This window comes from Apteryx mantelli, chromosome 6 (assembly GCF_036417845.1).
Source record: "Apteryx mantelli isolate bAptMan1 chromosome 6, bAptMan1.hap1, whole genome shotgun sequence".
In the NCBI taxonomy this organism is placed as follows: domain Eukaryota; kingdom Metazoa; phylum Chordata; class Aves; order Apterygiformes; family Apterygidae; genus Apteryx; species Apteryx mantelli.
Window position 1 is genome coordinate 16822093 of NC_089983.1, and position 21376 is coordinate 16843468.

Below are 21376 nucleotides of genomic sequence, written 5' to 3' on the forward strand. Positions count from 1 at the left end.
TTTATCTTTAAATATAAGCTACAGTGACTATTAAAAGCAATGCATCTCCTCTCCACATGATTTATGATAAACTATACTTCAATTATTGAATTTTTTTAGTATAACTCGCTCTGAAATTTCTGGCTCTGAATCAAGGATGAGGAATTTTTTGCTAGGGATACATACTTTTATGCGTCTTCCTTATCAAACTGCTAAATGTACATCTTATCAAAAGGTATATAATCAAAATATGTATGACCTAATTGTGTGTCAGTCGCTTCTTGTCATGTGATGTTTTGATCACTCGGTAGTGTGAGTTTTTCTCTGAAGCCACTGAGTGCTTTAAGTATGTGGTTCCTGGACGTGATCCTCCCCACTGTCCATACAGTTCTGGTAGCTTGTCCTCTTTGCAGGCTGTCTTCCCTGGTCAGCCGGGGACTGCCCACCACTGAATGCCCTTCAAAGCTGCATAGCAAAGCCCAGTTGCCCACTGTTCTCTGGCTCCTCCGTGTATTGCCCCTTCAGAGGATTAAAATGTTTGGCACGCAGTTCTCCCTCAAGATCTAGATATCTAGAATGGATTTTCTGGTTGGCATTACAGACGAACCTTTGCCCGTCACTGACCACAAGGAGGCTGAGAGCTTTTGGGAAAGGTGATGGCAGGAAGCGTCACACAGGCTAGATATGTCCCTGATCTTAATTAGACCTCTGCAAGATGTGCAAGCAAATAATAACTTATCATAGGGCTTTTTTTTCCTTCTTTTTTCTTTAACCATAAAGTTGTAATAGTTTATTAACGTATTGAATAGGAAGAAAAGATATTTTGACAAGCTTCACAGACTGTAATTGGAAAGATAGCTTAGGCAACTATCATGTTTAATGGTCTAACTGTAGTTTTGACCCTGCCCATATTTTGTCCGTCTCTTCAAGCATCATGGATTTACGAATTGTAGCTAGATAGGAATTATGAGAAGATTTTTTTTGAAAGCAGAGTGTGAGCTACAGTGTATTCCCAGCTGTGTGTCAATGTCCAGATTAGCCCAAAGCCTTGAAGCTGCAATGATTATCTTCAGTGAAGCTTCAAAATAGTAATCTATGCTTTATTTTAAAGTAGACTGCTACTAGCTGGCCTTCAAGCGTTCATGTTTAATAAGACATGATTGTCTTTAACTTAGTGTTTCAGCTTAGCTGTTTGTTTAACTGTAAAGCCAAAGAGCACTACATGCAGTATTAAATTGGTGCATTGACTCAAAGAACTGTGTAATGCAACTCTAAGTATTCCTTTTTCTTTATTGAATCATTGTTTTTATTTATTGATAATTTTTTCCTGAATAATTTTGCTGTATAATGTTGACTTAATGAAGTCAACCTTTGTTTTGATGAAATTTTTTCACTTCTTGTAAATATAGGTAGACTGGACTAGATAAAATAGTAGATACAGGAACTTACAAAGCATACTGACTACTTGCTCACAAATGAAATAAACCTATTAAACAGGAGCAAAAATTTCAACAAGCCTGGATCCATTCTAGCAGCTTCTTCCAGCCATTTGCAAAGCCCCAAATTGAAATTTCAAATAGACTTTCATTCTGCTTTCACATTTTCTAACATGTATACTTGTGTTGCAGGTGACATCATTATTTGTGAAGGTGATTGCATCCTGGATCAGGCTCAAATATTACAATTAAAATTGCAATTATTGAATGCACTTTTTGGTTTATGAACTGTGAAACATTACCCTTCACTTAAATATCTGTAGTATTTCAGCAGAAGATAACACAGAGTTCTTCCTTTTCGGGTCAGGTAGTGTGGGCCTCAACTGTATGCACAGGTTATGGTGGGCAGCTCTTAATGCTGTAGGAGGCTTACTGGCCTCTCCTCACATTTTCCTAAGCTTTTGCAGCTTTGGTATCCCTTCTGCCTCCCAGCCAGGCACCTGCCACAGTTTGCAGCTCCATATGGTTCTCCTTTGGGAAATGGAAACATTAACGTTTTCTCCCACCACAACAGATAATGATGTTTAGCTGCTTTGTAGGATGGCGCACTGGTCTGTCTCCCTACCTTCACAGCAGTCAGAAGAGTTCCACTGTCTCTGGTCGCCTGATCCGGCTCTAGCAAGCGGTCTGAAACAGTGGTTTCCTGCGTGCTATAAGCTGGCACTGCTGCGAAGAGAGCCAGTCCTGCTCTCCTCTTGTCCCTGGCGGGCGGCCTGAGGTCAGAGGAACAAATAGGGAAACGACAAAAAGAGAGTGATTTCAGCCTGGACCTGTTCCCCGACTGGGTTCCCTGCATGGCTACACAAACACTTGTGCCAGCAGAAGACAGGAAGGGGGCACAAGGGATGAAACAAGTGGTCAGGCTGGGGGAGATGGGATTGTTTCTTTTGCTGACACTGCAGGACTAAATTGTTTATGAAACTGTGGTCCAAGCACCTCAGTAGTATCAAAACTTAGAAATGGCTCCAGCAGTCCCCAGCAACCTCTCTGCTGGTCCAGCTTCTTCAATTCCTCAAACCAGATGTCACTTTCCTGTAACCGTCCTACTCAAAACCTGGGTCTTTCTTGCCACTTCCACGTTTCCAGCATTGTGACTGAAAAAACAAAAGTGTGTTAAAATAGAAAGGAACTGGTTTCCACGTGCAACACTAACACTGAAGCAAGTTTAAATCTCAGGGCTTAGAATGTTTTTTTGGTTAAAATTGGACTGAAATGTATGAGGTTTTCAATTTTCAGGATGTATGCTCCCGTGACCTTGCGTTCAGCAAATGGCTGACCAGCCAGCATGTGGTAGTTCTCACTGAAGAGCCCAATTGTCTGCTTTAAATGTTTTTGTTGCCATCTTCTTTGTGTCCTAAATGGGCTATTTTTTAGGTTAATGAACTTAGAAGAGTTGTATCAGGAGGATGATAAAAATGCCTTTAAGCCTGTAGTTGCAGTGTGTCACAGAATGCAATCATATACTTGACATACACACCCGGTGGTGTTTGTAATTATACAATAAGAGGTTTACAAAGGGGAATGTTTCTGCCACTAAGGGAGATCTTCTTAGATATTTATAAGGAAATGAACAGGAGAAAACACCAGGATGACTTTTATTAACTGTTAAAGTCTTCTCTTCTTGACAGTCATAATAAAACTTCCTACTTCTGCTGCTTGTCATCTGAGAATTTCAAAGTGCTTTGTAGGCGTGAATGAAGTGAGGTATTAAAGACTTTGTCCCTCTAGTGAGATGGAAAAATGCTATCCCTATTCTGCCGAAAGGAAATGTGAGCCACAGTAATGTGAAAAGATTTCCCAAAGTCTCATATCAGTGACTGAAACCTGGATTCTGAATATAGGTACACCTCGGACGCATGCTCTAGGGTGGTTCAGTACTTTTGTGTCGTGAAGTATTGACTATAAATTCTCTCTTCATTCTGTTTCTCTAGGCCTTCTTTGTTGATCACAATTCCCGAACCACCACATTCATTGACCCCCGGCTTCCCTTGCAGAGCAGCAGGCCCACTAGTGCATTAGTCCATCGGCAGCACTTAACTAGACAACGCAGCCACAGTGCTGGGGAGGTAAGTTTGATCTGCCCCTTTGCTGCTGGAACCACGTGCTTTTTAGAATTATCCTGTTTCACATTATTCCATTTCATTATTCCAATTTTGTTATGTTGTGAGGAGTATGATTGTGTTCTGCAGGTGTATGGTACTCACCCATAAATATTCATTCTTTATTATTTGCTAGCCAGGAACCTCATTGCTTTTTTTGAAAGATACAATTTGAGAAGAAAGATATTGGACAGGGATTTCTCTTACTGTTAATTTGCAGTAAGCCTATTTAACCACAGGAGAGCATCTGATTACAGATTACAAATACCCGTATCCTGTTGTTCACTGTCAGAATACTTACTGACTAGCATGATGTCTACCAAATATGGTGATACAATTCTGCAAACAGAAGTGCGTACATATATACATCTAGATGTGTAACTTTCTGAATAAATATAAAAAAACCCCGTGTTACCACATGCAACAGATAATCACACTGTTGTGTGTATGTACATACGTATGTATGCATTACATCTGTACTTTCTAAATGGAAACACATGGAAAACACTATTTCTTTGATATATCACTGTGACCTCTAATGATATAGCCTACAACTGTGGACCATTTTTACCAGCAATTTTCACATTGTTGTAACTTCTTTTTACTCCTGGGCAAGCGTATGTACAGTGACTCAAATTTCAGTAGTACTTCATTTAACCTCCACGCTGTTGGCTGTAAGTTATCTTTTCAGTCTTTCAGAGGAGGGCTATCCCATGATAGAAGTTACACTTAACATAGGTGAGAATGGCTAGAAAGATGCTCTGATTTATGCTATCTATAGCTCAATGTCATGGCAGATGAATTTCTGCCAGAGGCCTGTTTCAGAGCAAGCATGAATCTTCCTTGCCACTTGTCTAACAGGACTTCTGCTGAGCTGCAGCAACTGTCATACCACCAGTTGCACATCTTGTCATATCCTGTATGACTATAGCTTAGTTGCCCTGGTTACTTCCCCTCCCCCCAGGTATTTTTTACAAAGGATTTTAAATAGCATTTCCTAGCAGTCTGGTTTTGTGGTGAAGGCATTGATATCCTGCAACAAGCGGGACAGCTAAAAGTGTCTTTATATAGCTATTTAGCTCTTCGGTAAAACAAGTATTTCTGTTGTGGTTGATTCATAAGAGAGCGGGAATAAATTGTTTTTCTTAACTTTACCAAATACATGCTCAGATTATCTTTCTGTAAATAGTGTGCAAAAGCTCACACCTCACAACAGAGATATTCATGTGAACTGTGCTGCTGAAGTTGTCAATACTGCAACATAAGTACAGTTTATCCTACAGGAAGGTGTTACATGTATTGCATATACACAGTGCTGATTATCTGTCTAAATTTCCCACTCCATCTAGGTATATGGAATTCTTTAAACAATGTTTTTGCATGGTAATTTAAAAATACTTTGCTATTATTACAATTGTAAAATGATTTTGAATAAAAGTGTAATTCCAGATAGGAATCTCGAACCTAGCAATTCAATACAGTATTCCCATTCTGGGATTAATGATGTAAATGCCATTTATATGCATATGTATGAATCTGAGCATCGCTTTTTCGTCTACCCTTATGACTTAAACATTGCATATTTACAGCTATTTTTTCTATTTTTAAACTATTGCATCAAGGCGCTGTATGTTATTGTAGAAAGGTGAATATGTAATGAAGACAAATTCTCAGAATACTTTATTTGGATTTGTGTAGCCACAAACTTTGATGTTTTGAAACCAGTGACCCAGTCTTTACAGGGGGATGCTCTAAAGCAAACATTAACCATTGTAAGGAATGCCTTTTAGCTAAAGCTGAACTGCAGCTTGAAGCTGGAGCTAATAACGATGGCATTCCTTTTCCAGCACAGTGCTTACAGGAAATAGTTTTTCATTTTTCTAAGAGAATATTATCAGAGAGCACAAAGATCTTGCAAGGTATCTCAGGACTTTTGCTTCTTTGTGGTTTCAGAGACTAGATTTAACAAAACCTTTATATTATTTCATCTTTTGGAGTTAGGTTTTGGAAATGTAGTTCAAATGCTAACCATTATATGTGGCCACAGGTATTGAGAAATAAACCTAAGGGTCCAACAAGGTGAAAAAGAGGTTGAACAAATGCTCTATATAGTTAAAATACAAAATACCCACACTGTAGAAAGGACTGAAGCGTCAACATACAGAAAATTGTGGCAGTTGCCCTGACATCACAAGTACTACTGGGAATGATTTTACATTGTGGTTTTACTGTAAAAAATGTTCATGTATAACATTTTTTTACTCCCAAAAGGTAAACACAAAAAAAATCATATCTGTTCTCCTGAGTGATGGTAAGAAACGCATTTTTTCCAGCTTTGGACTGAATGTGAACTGACTACTTTATCCTTCTGCTTCAGCCACAGAATTGTTTCCATTTTAAAATTAGGGAAATTCCATTCATGCACAGAGGTAATAAAAGTTATGGTGCTAATAAAGGAAGCAGAATTTGTTCTTCAGAACCTTTGATATGGATAAAGATGTACACAAAGCATAAAAATACCCTCTGAATCCCAGTTTGAACTTTTAGAGAATGAGTTACTTTTCAGAATGGGACTATTATTCAAAAATAGCAACAAACTTGGAATGAGCCTGTTTTGCTTCTTTATATTAATAGGCACAATATACTAGATAATGTTTCAGTGATAACTCTCACACAATACAGATGATCCCTGCAGCTATGGTTACTTGGAATAGTTATTCAGCAAAACATTCATGAGCATGCTTAAGTTTAAGCTATATGAGTTCTTACTTATTTGTACTTAAGTGATTTGCTGACATGGAGACATTCATTGTGGTTATGTGTACCTTTTCAGGTTGGAGAGGACTCCCGTCATTCAGGACCACCAGTTTTACCAAGACCATCTAGCACATTTAATACAGTCAGCAGAGCTCAGTACCAGGACATGGTTCCAGTGGGTACGTCAGCATTTGGGCTCTTTTCAGAGAAGTACTCGGTGACTGAATTTGTCATGTCAGTGGTTGGGTTTTTCTGTTGCTTGAGGTGGGTGGAAGTTATCATTTGTTATAACTAATTCTGTCCGTCAGCATTTCCCTATTGTACAGTTGCAACCCACAGGAAAAATACTGAAAAGCTTCTATGCAGAATCGAATAACCGAGGTAAAAATTATCCCTGTACTGAACTCCCTAATTTACCTACTGTAAGAGGTGACAAAGAGTTGAAGCCATTGACTCAAGTTCTGTCCTAATCGGACTCTGTATTCCCAGTGATTCTGTGCAACTTCTGAGCATCTATTTTGGCAGGATCACAGAAAGTGTTAATCAGCTTGTAATTAGTCATTAGCTTAAATTCTGTTCTCAGTTATGTGCACAAAAACTTACTGACTTCTGTGCCACCAAGAAGAGAATTCAGCTTACTGATTCTAACAGCTGTCACATTGTGCAAAATCAAGATAACTAATCTGACTGACTATAACTGCTTCTCTGTTCTGTGGTGTGTTTACTTGAAAATCTCTGCTGATTTAAATCTTTCCCCTTGCCATGGGCATGGTGTGCGTGCACTGCAGGCTCAGTAATTGGTGAGAATTTGAACAGGGGTGTTTCCGGTGATTGCTTGATGGTTGACAGTGGACTGGACACAAATGCTGAGTGAGTCCTGGAATCACTTTAGAGAAATGAATATACAGATAAAATGTATTTGAAAAAGTGACAATAAGTAAAAACTAGGACACTTCTTGCCTATTATATTTTAATAGTTTTTTTTACTAATTCTGACTGTAGCATTAATCAGAGATTTTTTTGAAGCTTCGTGAATGGCTTCAACCTACTTCCTTATGGTACCTGCTCGCTGTTCATACCTCAGAAACTTTTCAAAATATCAATTGGCTGTCTGTCAACAGTGGAAATGCTTATATCGTGAGAGATATGTTCAGCTGTCTGAATGGTGTTTGTTAAATAAATGCCTAAGATGAGGAGAGTCATATGTTGTGTTTTGAAGTGACATTAAAATTCTGAGAAAGAGAGTATAGATGTAATTGAACAGGGAAACTATATTACATTGTAGTACCAGGAATATGTTTTCTCCTTATGTAATATAATTTGACAGTGAATTTTAACAGCAAACCATGAGTTCTTTAATCATTTCATTCCCATTTTTGCAAAGTTACAAAGGGGAAAAGGAGTAACATTAATTAAGTTTTGAATATTTCTTAAACCCACAAATAAAGTGAACTTTACCACTAACATGACGTAACTGGCCTGAATATACATCCTGTCAAAGTCTCAGAAAGCCACATCCCCCCTAGCAGCTGAATTTACGGTAAGCAGGCAAGCCTGTATGGTTTAAGGGTGGAGCCTGGATGTACAGCCATGCATTTGAATGCACTGCCTCTTTGAAGCTTAATAAGAATAAAACCAAAAGTTCGTCACTTCTCAGAGGAGATTAAAAACATTCACATGTTTACCCTATGTAGAGCACATAACTTTATAATGTCTAAGTGTATAGTCATCTTGTAGCCTTGTCTAGCTCTGTAAGTCTAAAATAACACACAAATGATGAGATGAATGACACTTAAATCATCAATCTCTAAATTAGGTGCCTAATCTGATCTCCCACTAGTGCAGTCAGACAGACACCTCCAGAGGGCAGTTCATCGATTTAAAACTAGTCACTCATGTGGGATGATTCTTCCCTCTGGTAGGGTTTATGGAGATTACAGGGAGACCAAAGAGGCTGGAAGGGGATGCTAAAGGTAGGTGAGAAAGAACCTTGTTGAACACATCACTATAAAGCAAGATATTGGACTCTCCATTGCTCTAATTGGTGGTGTGATTTAGGAGAATACAGAGTAAACGATGTTTCACATCCTTTGTATCACCAACCTTTTGCGTTGGTGTTATATGACTGAACGTGGTGCAGTGCAGTGGAAACAAAAGGTCCTCAGAGTTTTATTCTAGGAATTAATACTCTAGTTTGACTTTAGCTGAGAGAGTATGAGTGATAAAATATTATCTAAATTCCTAACAAAACTGGCACTGTTAACAGTGAGAAAGGTGTGTCATAATCAGATTTGGTTCCTAATCACAAAGCAGGACCCCCAAATGATAGTAGTATCAGTATCCTTAGATGAAAAATGTATTAACACAGTATTGATAAACTAATAAATGTGAAGATGAAGTTTGCTGTCATTATTGCTCAAAATTCAGAAGAAATGCAATCTTGTCCTGTACATCCTTGTTTCAGAAGATATTTTTGTTGATATTTTCAGCTTACAATGACAAGATTGTCGCATTTTTGCGGCAGCCCAATATCTTTGAAATTCTACAAGAGCGTCAACCAGACCTTACCAGGAATCACTCACTCAGGTAATAAAATTAGTGGAGTCTCTTATTCCCACCTCAGTACAAAATGCTGATTAGAAGTAGTTTCTTCTGTTAAAGTTAGGAGTAGAACATAACAGATAGCTATGTAGAATTTTGGTCAGTGAGAAACAAATTTATTCATAAGTTGTGGGAAATAGTTCTTCATTGTATTTCTGTACAACTCCCTGAAATAAGATTTAGGAGAACAGAAGTAATGTCATACTACAAAATGAAGGTACCTACAAGAAAAAGTTTGCAACAACTGGTGTAAGAGATTTGCTGATGTCTTCAAAATGTGCCAAGACAGCTGAATGGCAAAGCAAATGTGCCCAAATGTGAGTATGTGTTCAGCTGGGAGTGTGAGGCAGTCAGAGGCAGAATGGTATTTGGTTTTGTAATTTTCCTCTAAATGCGTATTTACAGAAGGCCTATCTTGACCTAATGACCTCGGAGGTAAGCTTAATTAGCACTGTCTATCAGCATTTTTAATGTTCCCCAAAATTTTAAAAACAGTTATGTACAGTTTTTGCACAGTCCCATGACATCTGATGGTGAGATCTGATGAAGGATGATCTCTGCTTGTTATATGATGGTTATAATTCCCCAGCATGGGTAGACTAGAAATGAGAAAAAGTGAAATTCAGAAAGTGGCAAGGACTCTCTTAAAATGTATCTCACAAAAGGACACCTCATTTCATGCACTTGGGAGTAAGATGGAATAACCATCAACTCAGATATTAGAGACCAGCAGTCAAATGAACATACCCATACCTTCCTTGGACGCTAAAGTTGAAAAATGTTGGTTTGCTGATTGCATAATCATACTAATTATGTAGATTTTGGTGTGTCCTGTGCATAGAGTTGCCAATGCAGTCCTCTGTGTTCAAATGCATAGCCATACCGGCTGGTTATGAACTCTGTTCATAGCACTACATATTGATCCCTTTCCCTCTGCATCCTGCAGATTCCCAAAACTCAGCAAGCTACCCACCTCTGCAGTTTTCCAAAGTGTCATTTTCTAACAAGTTGTGTTCGAGATTTGATTTATCCTCTAAATAAATTCTGTTTGACAGCCCTGAAATGAAGTAGCAAAATTCATGCTCTCTAGAAAATAGAGAAAAGGAGGAAAATAAAAATCTTGCAGTTCTCAACCTGCCAAAGCAGTTCCTATGTTGTACCCATATCAGTACAAGCAAGTTCATCCTACTGGACTTGATTTGAAATGTGAGCAAACTAATCTGTTGGGAAATAGTATACTGAATTTCTGATTAATAGTAGTTTTATTATTCTTTTCTCCTTTCCCCAGAGTACTTGGCTTCCTTTACTCTGATGGCAATCGGAATGTTATTTTCTTCATGTGTTTTGTGTTGGTTCTGTCAATTTAGAGTTCAGACTGTTCAAAAGACTTGTTGGTATTATCAGATTCTGCTTCTTGTAGAACCTTGCTTCCTGATTACAGAATTATAACTCGCTACAAGCCGAGCCCTTTTCAAGAGAAGGCGGTTTGCAAATTTAAAATGGAGATCCAAAGTAAAAAGATACTGGTTTCTGTAACTCTTCAGTTATGGGAGACAATGTATCTTTCTGTATGTTTATTTTGTAAATAGATCAAAGACATATGAAGACATAACCTACCTGCTTTAGCAGAATGATTGAAGATTTTAATGAACACAATTTTACTTTACATTAAGTAGGATTGGTCAAAGAAGCCATTCTGTTAAGCCAGATGGCTCCATTCTAGTCTTAGTCTTTGTAATTAGTGTATTTAATTAAGGAAAAGTATTTTCCATTGTACCTCTCCCATATTCTTCTAAAACTGATGCTTCTGTAATATCACTTGTAGTTTTATAAAGATCCCAATTTCTTTTTTCCTACCTAGTCTTTTAAGTCCATTATTTACCAAGATGTTGGAATCCATGTCCATGTGATGCATTGTGAGACAAATTCCAGTTACATTGTTTAAATACTTAATGAATTAAGACCTAAGTGAAATCACATATTGTAAATTCTTTGTGTCTTTTTCTGGTTTAGTGATCAGTACAACTGGTCATAATCTATTCCTTTGAGGACCTCAGTGCCTCTGAAGTGGAATGATGATATTAAGTGTGTGTGTGTGTGCATATATATTTTATATATATATATATAAAACTAATGCATAGGTGTGGAGGAAAATCAATATTTGTCAAATGGAAGAGGACAGAGATTATTTGAAAAGATCTCTTACATTTTCTGTCTAAAATAATTTATTATTTCTAAAAAGAATGAAGAGACATGATAAGAAGTTGGGGGTCTATTAAAAACATACGATGAAAGGATGTTGCAGGTGGGAAATCTGTTGTATAGAGATTTGTATGATAGAGTGAGAAAGTTGTACCTCACATACTATTATTCATGTAGCCAAGATTGAATCTCCTTGCAGACCACTGTAGATAAACCTGAGAGGCTGTTAAATAACATAAAAGGCCTCAGGCAGAGGCAGCTATTATACATTAAACATATTTTGTATCTTAGTAGAAGGTAAAGGCATATATTAAAAACTGTCATTGAAATCAGGACTCTCAGTGGTAACCTGGAGAAGTCATGTTGTTGACCCAGAAAATGTGCTTCTGGTTCCCAGTATTGCTGGGAAATAAATGCTAAGACATATTTTGAAATCCACCTTTGTATCTCCTCAAACCTGGCTGTTTGGGCTCCAGTGTAAATTTGAGCAGGCTCTGGAACTGCCCGGAGCTCCCGGCCCTGGGCACCCTAGGGCCATGCTAGTGGGAGGTCAATGCATGCTGGGTTTGGTTCAGTGTATGGCGTGCTAACAAAACAACAGGGCTTCCAGACTGAATTTGGGTCTTGTCCTGGTGGGACCAGAGGGTTCACAAAGTGGACGCTTGACTTTCAGTACCCATCTTCATAGAGAAACACTGAACTACACATCCTGCTACAGTCACTACCGCCACTCCAGCAAGCAGAGTCTGAGGGGCTCTAGGGACAGCCCGCGCGCACCCCTTTTCTCCCTCAAACATGCCGTATATGCCATGCAAGTCCCCAGGGAATTTACATTAGGCCCATTGCTTGAGAAGGGCCTTATGTGCAGTGTTTGTCTGTTCTGCTTTTAGTGAGAGATGGCAAGAAATTTGTTTTGATCCTTTTGATGAAACTGTTGTTCCTGAAATGATGTATTTGAGGAGCTCATATTGCAACTTAGATGATGCGCTAGTGGCAGTGGTCTTGCCTTCTCCCTGGTTAAAATGCTGATTGCTTGGATTGTTTTCTCCTTGTCACGGTTGCTTGTGGGACAGTAGGATAGATGGACCTCTGAGCTGAGCCAGTGCTGTTGTTCTTATGTAGGGTTCTTTACTTTTCTAGTTGTTTAGGAGGAGCTTCCTTTAGAATTGTGACACTTTTTACTACACAGGTTTCTTTTATTTATTTTTATCTCTCCTTAAGATTAAGGCTAAATTAGAATTTATGTTTAGCATATCATTATGTAACTTGTACTGAGAAAATAAGAGGAGTGTACTTTCATTTCAAAACAGGGAAGATCTCTGCAGTGAAAAAGGACAAGGATGATCTAAAGGAGCTACACTCAGATCCTAAAAATCCACAGCAGCTTACAAGCACAGTGTTTAGGTTGCATAGATTCCCCAATAGCGGCTGTGTGGGCTTGGGAGGAGAGCTGTGTGCGTTGCGTGTGCGGACGAGTGTGAGAGAAGCAGAAACAGTACGAGGGTTTCTGGAATATCTGCTAAGTGCAGTGTGTTGTGAAAATCCTGCTTTTAAAACACACATGAGCATTGTAATATATGGCTTGAATTTGTCCAAAGGTTCAAAAGAGCCATTACTTCTTTAAACAGTTCACTTTCAGAATAGTAATGTCCTCCCGCAGGGTTCAGCCTCCTGCTTTGAATTCAGAGCCACTGCTAGCATTAACCTGAAGGATTGATTTTTACTGGTTGGACGGCTGTGCTACCTGGAGCAGCCTGAGCCTCAGAGAGATAAGGGCAACAGGAGAGTCACTCTTCAGAACAAATTAGGTTTTTTGGTTGTAATATTTTGTTGCACACATCAGCATGGTGTGGTAGGAGAAAAATGGTTTCTGAAACACAGAAGCGTAGCCCAGAGGTTTATGTGATATACCCTCTGCTTTTTCTTGTTGCAGTGGTGTACATTGGTGCATTATTTGCAAAAGATATTTTGGAACTCTTTTTTTGCTTCCACAGGGAGAAGATCCAGTTCATCCGGACAGAGGGAACACCTGGGCTGGTGCGTTTATCCAGCGATGCAGACCTTGTCATGTTGCTCAGGTAGGCACTGCTGCTTCCCGTGACTGCATGGAACTGCTGGGGCAGCTGCTGAGCAGCCTTTCAGTGAATGGTCTGCAGGGATTTAGTGAGCTAATCCTCTCCCCTTCAGTACTTGGGCTTGCAGCTGGGGGAGCTACAGCTGAAGGTTCAGATTTTTGATTTTCATAATGTTGAGTTTCTAGATGGCAGTTGCTAGCATGGAGGTCACATTTTTACATAGCAGTGATGGAAGGTTTCCACTTTGTCTGTGGCAGGCAGAGGGTAAGAACACTGTGCTTGCGATTCATATGGATTTGCCCCAACCACCTTTTATTGTCCTGTTGCATCCAGCTCTGACGTTTAGATAGATAGTACGGTTTAGACTTCTTCGCAAGAAAGTGCACTTTCACTGCTTCAGGAATGCATCTGCTTAGTTCTGTGATTTGGGAAGTTTGTATCTGTGAACATTCCTGCCTGAGATACGTTTTTATTACTTACTCTTGCTGCCTCTTCACTGTGCTGTTGAGTGCTATCCTCTTTAATAGAGGTAATATTTGTTACAGAGTTTAAGAAATGGGAAGCTGCCTCTTTAACAGATTTCATTTAAGCAACTAACTCAAAAAATCAGGCAGATTTTTTTCCAGATTTAAACCTTTGTATCTTCATGTTGTGTTCTCATTAATTGTAAAAGTACATCTGGAAATTCATAACTATAATACTAAATCTAGTGTAATAGGATTGGCATTAGTAGTATTTAGAGGTCAGGTTGCATAATCGCAGTCCTTTCTGGCCCTTAAATCTCTGAATTAAAGATATAGCGTTGCATTTTGAAGCTGTGCTGAAACTATTTTTAAGTGAGAATATAGGTTTTAAAAAACCTGTAAAGATTTTGGTTTTCTTAACACATGAAGATGGCGCAGGTTTTACACGGAGCCATCTGGCTTCAGCTGTTTGTTTTTAAATGAAGATTGCATGAATGATTTTGTCATTGCTGTTTAACTGGGTTCTAGTCTGTTTACTGTTCTGACAACAGCAGAGGCTGCAAAAAAATTTTGTAGTGAAAGTACAACAAATTCAAAATCTTAATTACAATCTTTCTTTTGTAGAAAAGCCATAATCAGGATAACTAATTTTTGAAAGAGAAAAGCAGGGTACCCAGTACCTCCCCAAAATAACTTCACTGTATTTTTCAGATTTTATTTCTCTTAATCTACTGATTTTTTTTTAATCCAAAAATATCTAATGGAAAAATTTTTTCTTTTCCTAGGATTTTCTCCTCTTTTTTAGTAACAACCTCAGTTGTTACTAAAACCTAAGTACAACTGAAGTACCATTGTCCCCAAGGATATATTATTGATGATATGTTACTATGCATCTGTTAGTTTCTTAAATTGTTAGATATTGCACCTCAGAACAGGACTTAGTTATTGTGAGTTTACTATTGTGAATTTGTTGTAAGAGAGAGTAAATACTTGTGTAAAAGCAAAGTTGGGCTATGTTAAAATAGCAGTGTACTGAGATATGCTGGAATTTCTCTCCTTACCATTGTTTAGCTTTCATGGTTTTTTTTGTGGGGGATTTGTTGGTTGGTTGGTTGGCTTTTATCATTATCTTCCAGCAGAGTGACATCATGGCCCTGCTCTAAGAAACCCTGACAAAACTGCACTCTAATCACAGTGAATCAGTCTTACTGGGGCTCAGGACACCGGGTTTTATCTGAAGCTTAGCTGCTCGGATGATCTTGGGCAAGACAGTACCCCTTTCCAGGCCTCTACTTCTTCATTTGGAGGGGAAAAATGAGCAGAGGGATATAATTATCCTGTAAAACACTCTGAGATCTAGTAAATCACTGGGTGGAATCACAATTTTTGATACTTTTACTGCTTGGGAACCCCATACATTTTTTCACGTGCTTCAGTAAATATCAAGTTGCAGCTAACTAAAAAACCCTATGTTTTTAAGGACTGAAGGAGGTACAGAGCATCACGTATTTCTTGAAATACTCCAAGAATGGCATTATGTTATGTTTGGGTGTTCTGAAAAAAGAATATTATTCAGTTTGCTCTTCTAAATATGCTATTTGGTATACAACACAAATGGTCTTCTTAAATTTTGATTTAATCCAAGACTGAAGTAGTCATTTACATTTTACCACATTTTCAGCATCAAAACGTAGCTTTGTGAGGCAAACAGCACGTGGTAATGAATATAAGAAGTACTGACAGAAAATATCCATTCAAAAAAAATCTCATGCAAAAAATTGTTCTAAGTACTTGTTCAGTGAACAAACTTAGTAAGAAACTTTTTTATTTGAACATTGCTTTCATTGGTTAAGCTCTATAATAAAAGATTGGCTTGTGATTCTTTCTGTAGCTCAACTTTTGAAAATAAATTTTATATGTGATCTGAAGAGTTTATTATTATCTGTGATGTGTTTAATATCTAATTATGCTTTGATATCAGATCCATTGTGATATTATATATTTTGTCTCCTTTTGGCTTTGTTTGTATCAGTTCTGGAAGAAGACTGAAATTTCAATGTATACAGATTCTCTGTACACAGATGCAATAAATAGGCTGCAAAAAGGTTTACTATTTTTCTCTTAAAAGTTGTATAGCTCAGAGGGCAATAATATATGAGGCATGAAATAACCTGAGCAGACTATATGCAATACCAGTCTCAGTAACAGTGTTAGCAGTAAAGATAAATAAGGAAATAATTTGTTATGCCAACAAGCTTGCTATTCAATATACTCAACAAGTTCAAATGTGATTCTTCCTCCTAGAGGCTTAGAATATTTGTTACAGTTCCTGATCTTTGTGCAGTGTTACAGATCTTTTTACAGGAAAGTGTGACTAAGGTTATTGACCCCTTTGTAATGAGAATGCAAATTAAAAAAAAAAAAAAGTAATTTTAAAAAGCCAATTAACTATATTTTAATCTTGAACACATACACTGCACTATGTAAAGTGATGTCACACAAAAGTAGTAATAGTGGCTTTCTAGTAACTTTCAAGATCTGGCTGAGGGAGAGGTGATAAAATATTTTCTAGAACTCTAGGTGTATACGGTGGAAATAGGTGAGTGACTGCCAAAGAAACCAGGTTAGTTTTGAGGCTCTAACCTGAGATCTATTTCATTCATTCAAATAAACATGTTATTTCTTCTCTTACTTCACCAGCTTGTTTGAAGAGGAGATAATGTCATACGTGCCGCCACATGCCTTACTTCATCCTAGTTATTGCCAGTCCCCGAGAGGCTCGCCGGTGTCTTCGCCTCAGAACTCTCCAGGTAGGTTGCTTAAGCACATCTTCAGCAGAGGCCACAAGAAACCATTTCTCATACTCAGTAAGGGCCAGTTCCGAAGTCAGTGAAGTCACTAACTCACTCCTACTGCCATCCCAGACATCAGAGAACAAAAACAGTAGAAGAAGAATTTGACTGTAACTTTTTGTTTGCTTTCTGAATTGAAATTTATGGCAGCCTGAAGCTGAGATCCTGTCATCATGGAAGTGATAACCTGTTTTCCTTTGCAGTTCCCAACTTCTGGATGGCTAAAGATGAGCTGAACCACCTCCTGAGTGGTCAGTGAGCTAGTAATTGCTGTCATTCTCCACTGCACTACTTTCATTATGATAATATCTCTAAAATATTGCAGTAGTGCAAGTCCCATAATTTAGTTTACATTATGCTGCATGAAATTATTTCCCATCTTTCTGAAGATCCAAGTTTGGTTACTGCAACAACAACAAAGATCTGATTCTGTTTTTGAGCAAAGCCAACCAGTGTGTTTGAATTTGACTGTCAGACTTGAACCTTTGCCTTGGGCTGACAAGGTGTTTTGCCAGTAGAAAGATAAGTGTATTCCAACATCAGAGTTTGTGATTTTGTTCTGACTTGTAAAACATGCAAACTGTTTTTTCACTGATGTGAAACAATTGAGTGCTCTTGCCAGTATCCTGATGCCTAGAGAATTAAAAATATGAGATCTAATAACTGTACATTAAAATGCCACTGTTAGTGTGGTTGTGGGACAATGAGTCATAACAATTTTATGTAGAGCCGGATTGTTGTCCCTTAACATAAGTTCAAAAGATGATATATTGCAGCTGTCTGGCTGCACATGTCAGAATGGAATGAAGTTGTTGTGCAAAACATTGTACAACACATTCAAATATTAACTAACTACATTGCTGATCAAAACTAAATTATTTCAAATTTGACAAGTTCCATTTGACCTCTGAAGGCAAAGTACAGCAATTTGAAGTTTATAGATGTCACTATTCTTAGTTTATTCAAGAAGATAATAATAGGTATGTAAAACAAAATCACTACAGTAAATCAGAAGTGGCTTAAGGTGATCTCCACAAATCAGAGAACAAAAATATAGGTAAGTAAAGAACCTTTGGGATGTAACCAGTTCTAGAAATTTCCAGAAAATAAGATTTTATCGGAGGTATTGTGATTTTTATGGGCTGTTTCTCAGTCCAAAGATATCAAGACAAAAAGCCATGCATTTTCAAGAAGAGCCAGATTAAAAATATACATAACATGTCCTAAATGGTATTTTGTCCTCCTACTGGACTTAGGACTTCTACAGGACCTATTCAGAGAATCCATCCTAAGATCTTAATGATCTTATGGCATCCTGAAAAGCAGCAAAATAAATTCACATGTTACATTGATATTTTGGATACATTTATGGTCTGTATATAATTGTTTTCCTTCATTAAAAAGAAAGGAAGGATGAACATCTGCATGTGTGCATCTTATTTCCAACTGCAAACCTGGCAGTCTTTTATGAGTAAAAACAATTTTGTCTTTCAGAGCTGTCATTTCTTTATTAGTGCATGCACCCTGGTTGGCAGGGCTTCAGTCCAACAAAATAATTTAAAAATGTGTTTAATCTTTAGCATGTGATAGTCTCATCTGTTCCTCCAAGTAGCAGCACATAGTAAAGGATGAACTGTGATGGCTTTAGTCCTGTTTTCCTTAAATTTGTAGTCTGTATTCTATCGCATAGAAAAAGATAAAGAGACCATTCAGTTGGCCTGTTTGTGAGTCCGTATGTTTGTATTGGTATACAAACGAAGTCTTATGACTTTTTGATCAGAAATTATAAACTGCCCAGGGTATCTGTGGAGGCTCTGTGTGTTTTCCTCTGCTAAACTGCTAACTTGGCTGTGCTGCGCCGCAAGAGGTTGCGTATTAAGGATCCATCGTTTAGATGAGTCACAGTCGGTTGTACTTTCTCTTTTGGAAAAGACGAATTGTCATGAAGCTACTCTTTGTATCTGTTTTAGAGTATAATCTGCTTGAAAATCAAATATGGTTATCACATCACTTTTTAGCCCTTCCACTAACATCTTTTGTTTCCAAGGCAGAAATAATCACTATAATTGCCCAGGAATTTCTTGGCAGATGTATCTGATTTGCAATGAGAACTTGTCATGTGCTGACAGAGTATTGTACTGGTGATTTCTGAACCGTGAAGTAATGTGTTACCAGACTGATTTTCTGTGGTATCTCTTAGCAAAAACTTCCTTCAGGGGTCGAGATGAAAGTATGCTTTTGTTGCATTCTTTGGTGACTACGTTTCTGTACCTCCTTTGACCCAAAGCAGAATAAACAAAGTGGGGAGAAAAGACCAATAATTAAAAGGCTGTTTACAGTTTCAAATTGCTGTGCTTTCTAGAGCATTCAGCAGAGAGTGTGCGATCGGAAGCCCTTGGTGCTGTCAGTAAAATATGATAACCACAATGGGTTAATCAATGTCTGTGATTTATTCTTCCAGAAGGGTTCTGCACATTCCTGTTGGAGCTATGAGGATTTCCTGATACTTTGTATTCCTCCCACACACCAATCTGTAGACCTAAACAAGTGGCAACTCTTTTCTGGTCAGACAGGTCTTTTAAGAGACCTGCAAATGGTATTCGGTGTTAATTCTGATCTCATTCTTCCTCTCTCTCCAGTCTCTGCAACTTCTTCCAACAGCCGCTCGCTGCAGGAAGTACTCATACTGTCAGACCCGTATACTTTGTGGTTAAGCAAGTGCTTTCTCTTCCCCTGTTCTTTCTCCGCAGGCTGTATGGGTACACTCGCCATCTCTTCTATAACCCGAAGTGCTACATTCTCTTGCCTTCACCCCTAGTAGCAACAAATGTTTCTGTATTGGCTTATACAGGGAGCCAAAAGAAAACTGATGCAAGGAACTGATTGTCATTTAAAAAAGAGGTCTATATATACATGTTTCTAAACTGTTTATTTGTATTTCCTGTGCATTATGGGCCTGTTAGATGACCCCTATTTGCAGATGAGTATTTAGCAACCTATGTATATTGCATGGCGTGAGAAATGTTAACATCCTCTGGGTTTTTATGGGAAATCTGCACACCAATGCAAAGGAAGAATTATTTCATGTTATAAAAAGTAGGGGTGAGAAGATGAAAGTAGAAGGACTAGGGTAAACTGCCTCTTTGGCACGCTTTCTTGCAATTGAATCAATTGAAGTAATTTCTCTATGGAGGCAATGGAAATTCTAGTGTTTGTGCTATTCGGAATAGATCAGACTGAAACACCTGATGTGCATATACTAGACTTGTACACACAGAAGTAGGGCTGTATGTGTTTTCTGACATACAAATCTGTCCCTGATTTTAGGAAACTGGCCCTCAAAAATAATTTCTCAAAAATATATTCCCTTTGATCATCGTGTATGTTCCTGCAGCCACATGTGAAAAGTTCCACAAACTTAAATTCAGTCCTTTTTCCATCCTTCTAATATTATTCTTGCTTGTACTTCCCCATAAAAATTCCCATTAGGGAACTTTAGGTACAAATGTTTTCCTTCTTCTAGCTTTCTTTTTTCTTTCTTTTCACCTTCAAAACTGAAGAGTTTTCATTCCTCAGCTTGACATACTCAGTAGGGACATATTACAGAGCAGAGGACAGTCTATTTGTATTTCATGCCTGAGCTCTTACTTTTTCTTATAATATTTTTAATATCAGAACAGAACAGAGCATTTATTTAATGAGCACGAGCTATCTTAAAGTTTAGACGTACAGTACACTCAACAAACATTACGTTTTTCCAGTTGACCCCACTGTTACTTTTTAATCAATCTTTTGCATCCATTTGGATTTGCTCTTTTAAGACTTCTTTAGAAACATGATACCGTTTAAAATCAGCAACCAAAAAGTCTTGCATGCAGAGCAGGTTCGAAGGTGTGCAACTTTTACTAGTTTGTAAAGGTGACTTCCAGTGAAACTAAACATATCCCATGCTGTTTGCTGTTAAAGAGTCTTTTCGGTAGAAGATGGGACGTTATCAGTTCATGTCACTATAGCTCATTCTTTGCCTATTGCTTCCTGCAGGTACTCAGCGTGCCAATGCCCGGGCTCCAGCTCCTTACAAAAGAGATTTTGAAGCCAAGTTGAGGAACTTTTATAGGAAGCTGGAGACTAAAGGATACGGACAAGGCCCGGGGAAATTGAAGTATGTTGACAAATCTTATGAAACTGGATTTGTTTCTCCAGCAGCCTGTCTTGCCTTGCACATCTACAAGCTTGTTCCCATTAGAAGGAACACAAATGTCATGGTTACTCTTGCACTTTTGAAATTAAGTGTTAACTCTGTCATAAAAGATTTAGCACCAGCATGCAATTCATAGCAGAGGATACAACAAGTTTTGTGCACTGCTTTTCCATAGTACTTCCAAATATCTATATTTTTGTACAAACAGTATTGCTAATGCAGTGACAAAAAGAGCTTTGGGAAAAGGCATGCTTGCAGAACCTCTTATTTGCAGAACAGGAGGCAGTTGAACTCTTCCAGTACAGGAATCACTATGAGATAAATACTTACATTTTCTTTTGTCTTCTCCATTCAAAAAATTAGATATGCTTATTTTTTGTGCATGTTTGCCTGTGTTAAGATTGTAGTTCTCCTCAGTAAAGAGGACTCATAAAATTAAATTCCAAGGAATGCCTTAAAAACTGCTAATATTTTTTTTAAGTTCAGCAGTTCGAATGCTTCTTTGTATGGGAGACATTTTACTGAAGTCTGAAATAGATCTGTGAAGGACAGAAGCAGAACAGAACAGAAGCTACCTGGTCTGGATCAAATTATCCAGCAAAAATATGTATCAGTGCTCTAGTAACAGTTACCCTGTTACCTTGCAATGT

General features: G+C 38.0%; 1 protein-coding gene across 1 annotated transcript in view; it reads left to right on the forward strand.

Annotated features, from left to right (window-relative positions):
• Positions 1-21376, forward strand: part of HECW2 (HECT, C2 and WW domain containing E3 ubiquitin protein ligase 2) — a 120971-nt gene that overhangs the window by 78754 nt on the left and 20841 nt on the right. The window contains exons 14-19 of the mRNA XM_013952299.2: positions 3407-3541; positions 6408-6510; positions 8821-8917; positions 13129-13212; positions 16374-16483; positions 20567-20687. Coding sequence (XP_013807753.1) covers positions 3407-3541; positions 6408-6510; positions 8821-8917; positions 13129-13212; positions 16374-16483; positions 20567-20687 — 650 coding nt within the window. The remainder of the gene's footprint in view (positions 1-3406; positions 3542-6407; positions 6511-8820; positions 8918-13128; positions 13213-16373; positions 16484-20566; positions 20688-21376) is intronic.